Below are 3,600 nucleotides of genomic sequence, written 5' to 3'. Positions count from 1 at the left end.
ATAGCAAAAATTAAAAGACAATAAGGGGAAAACCCACTCTCGTGTAATCTATACCCAAATCGCCTAATGAATAAGACAACCCCAACTATCTATTACCTCTCAGTCTCAAGATAGGTAGAACACTTAAAATCTCTAAACCCTCAAACAATAGTTCCTATGGATTATGTCGACTATAGACCATAAACTAGTTACGAACACACAATAGGTAACCTAATATGCGTCTACACAATGAAAGACTTTCACAAAGACACATATGGAACAATTGAATAAAGGTAAATTAATAATAAGTATGCATATTCATCTTAAAAACATAAAAAAATCTATTACAGTAATATTAGTCCAACACCAATAACCCAATACCGACAAACAAACTAAAAGTCAACAAATATTCATTCAAAGCCTAGGCAACTAATAGGGTTTTAGCCAATAATCATGCCCAAGAAAATAAAATATATAAGTTCAACAATCAAGTTCATAATAAAAATAATAAAGTTAAACCAAGAGAACCGTGTTTAGATGAGTAGATGTGAACCCAAACACCTTCAAAAGCGTTTGACTTGCGGCTGTATTATGTCTTGTTATCTCACCTCTCTCCAATAAAAAAAATTACACCACGGATGCCTTTAGTGAGTTCACCAATCAATCACCAGTATGGCTGCTTCTCCTATTTCTTTCTTGTCTCCACTGATCAACAGCCGAAGATTGTGGCTGTTATTGCTCCTCCGAAATCGAAAGAAGAAAAAAAAAATATTAAGTGGCGGCGCCTCTTTCCTGTTCACCCTGTCACCCTACTAGAAGATATATATATATATATATATATATATATATATATATATATATATATATAATGTTTGTGTTGTAGGGTTTTTTTTTCTCCTTGGCTCCACCAACCCATTAATCATATTAATGCATTAATCTTTTGTTGCAAGAAAGCCTCTAGTGGGCCTCGTGACTCATGCATCCGCATTAACAAGCTCGTGCTCTTTCTGATCCAACTGACGGGCTACATAAATAATAACATAATTTTAATGAATAACAATTAAGTGATCATTGAACTTCAAAATCCACAAAACATTATTATTATTATTATTATTATTATTATTATTATTATTATTATTATTAAACGTCACATAACATTATGTGATTTTTTTCTTTTTCTTTTTATGTACTTTATATAATTATAATAATAATTAGTATTATATATCAAATGCTCGACTCGTCATTCGTTGGTCTCAAGTTTAGCAAAAGTGTTCAATTTTAGCGCATTGTCTTTTGAAACCATTAAACTCACCCATGAACAAAATAATAATAATATTCAATAAAAACTTGGCTCAAAAGTATCTAAAAAGTAGAGAATATTTATAAAATGATATGTATATTTTAGAGAACATCAAATATCCCCACACTTAAATATTTTTCGTCCCTGAAAAAGCTATTTGCAATGGAATCATAATCGGAAAACTGATTTTAAAAACATTTAGGTTACTTTAATTAATAATAGATAAATGCAAAAACCGAGATTGCCGATATTGTTGTCCACTTAAACCCAGCCACCAACCTATCAAGTCCCCCATCATATTCAGTGATTAAGTTCAAGTGATATCAATAAACCTATGGGTCTCACACCTAAAAAGTTACAGATCCACTTACCCCCAACTCAAGCATAATTAAGACAATATAAAAATCGGGTTGAAACAGACTGGTTCAACCTATCACCATAAGCTAAACACCCTTTAATTGTAAGAAGAAAATGCACTTAGATGGAATTTAGATGGATGAAAGGTCAAATGAGGTCGTACGAGCAATTCCTAATCCTAAAACTATATTAGCGGATTTCAGCCCAACATTGTTTCACCCGAGCTGCACCCCAGTATATGACGGTCTCAGGCCTCCACTCTTAGTATTTCCTAAAAATATTTATTAACTAAGAACTTTCGAGCCCCAATAGTGTATCCTCAGAGTCACCATCCCCTTGGTAACACGTAAGCTCTCAGCCCCGTCTAGTATGTGCCTTTTGGCCTCTTTTTCTAATACTTTTTTTTTTGAATGCTTCTTTGGCATTTGCATAACTTCCTCATTCACTTTACTTTCAATATTTGCACATATTTGACATTCGTGCAACAAAATTTTGTGCTCTTAGTCATCTTTTACCTAAATATATAACTATTTTCTAAGCTCGTATAAATGATGGACATGGTCGAGCGCCACCACTCGTTATTTACTTTCATAAAACATAATGGCGCGCTAAATTAAGTGCATGTAATTCTCACCACCTTGAGGTTTTAAGATTAAGGTAATACCCGCTATGCCTTATCGAATTTTTAGCTTCACTATCCCCCTCAAGATGAGACCCACATGGTTTATGATTATTAGGTATATAAATAATAATCAGGGGAAACCTTTCAAGGCTAGTTGGGCCTACCGACACATCCCAAATTAAGTACGCTTTCTATATTTTTTTTATCTCATATATATTAGTAGTTTTAAAAACCAATCCCCAATTTTTCTATCATTTTCTATTTTATTGCAAAATATTTAATTCAAGGGACACACTTTTTTATTCTTTTTTGTTTTTTTTTTGTTTTTTTTATTATTTTTTTTATAAATATATACTTTTTACTTTTTTTTTAATTTTTATTATATTTATTATTTTTTTAAATTTTTTTGATTTTGATTTTTATTTTTTTTAAACTACCTAAAAAAACGCCAGTTTCCCATCCTCACACTTAAATTTCACATTGTCCTCAATGTGAGACAGGAAAAAGACAAAAATAATGCAGAAATAAAATAAAATAAAACAAAGCATAAAGAAAAATGGAACAGACTCCCCTGGTAATAAGGCAGTGATCTTCATAAGTCAAGTTCCGATAAATCGACCGTATAGCATTTCATTCGCGGCCGCGGCTTTTGGGTCCCCTCTACAATCAAATAAACTCAGAACGCTCCCGTTCGAATGGAGATTGAGTACGAACGTTAGCATCCAAACCAGCAAAACAAAGCTCAAAGCACCCAAAGCAGACATCAAACAGACTCTAAAACATAAAAAACGACTCAAAATACAAAAGTAAAAGAAAACAAATAAAAACATATACAAACTCTACACTCGGGTATTCACCCGAGGTCCTATCCCTATCAATCAATCAACCTAAGGATGTCGAGGCGAAACACGTCCTCCTCAACCGAATCAACCGGCCCACCAATACAATGCTTCAACCTATGGCCGTTCACCTTCCACGAGCTCCCATCAACATCTCGAACTTCAACAGCACCATGCGGGAACACCTCCTTGACCGTATACGGTCCTCCCCATCTCGATCTAAGTTTACCTGGAAATGACTTCATACGGGAATTATAAAATAACACTCGATCCCCACACTTAAACTCTTTCACCTTCTTTAACTTCCGATCGTGCAACGCCTTCGTACGCTCCTTATAACTCCACGATCTCGCGTACACCTCATCTCTCAAATCCTCAACCTCATGAATTTGGAGATACCGGTTTTTCGCAGCTTGGGTCAGGTCAAGATTAACGGATCTCAACGCCCAATACGCTCTATGCTCTAACTCAACCGGTAGATGACACGTTTTTCCGTAAACCAT

At 34.4% G+C, this 3,600-nt stretch overlaps 1 protein-coding gene across 1 annotated transcript; it reads right to left on the bottom strand.

Moving 5' to 3' along the window:
- Positions 1 to 3,132: 3,132 nt before the first annotated feature.
- LOC143614607 (uncharacterized) lies at positions 3,133 to 3,600 on the bottom strand. Its single transcript, XM_077087999.1, has one exon. It carries the CDS (start codon positions 3,598 to 3,600, stop codon positions 3,133 to 3,135), a length of 468 nt encoding a protein of 155 aa, XP_076944114.1.

The sequence above is a fragment of the Bidens hawaiensis genome, unplaced genomic scaffold (genome assembly GCF_021521415.1).
Source record: "Bidens hawaiensis isolate Kalapana, Puna unplaced genomic scaffold, B.hawaiensis_p1.1 tig00040566_1, whole genome shotgun sequence".
Lineage (NCBI taxonomy): Eukaryota > Viridiplantae > Streptophyta > Magnoliopsida > Asterales > Asteraceae > Bidens > Bidens hawaiensis.
Note: the sequence above shows the minus strand (reverse complement) of the source record. Positions and strands in the feature narration are given on the sequence as shown.

Excerpts from the sequence above, each read along its gene's own strand:
- LOC143614607 (XM_077087999.1), bottom strand. The coding sequence starts at position 3,600 with ATGGTTTACGGAAAAACGTGTCATCTACCGGTTGAGTTAGAGCATAGA.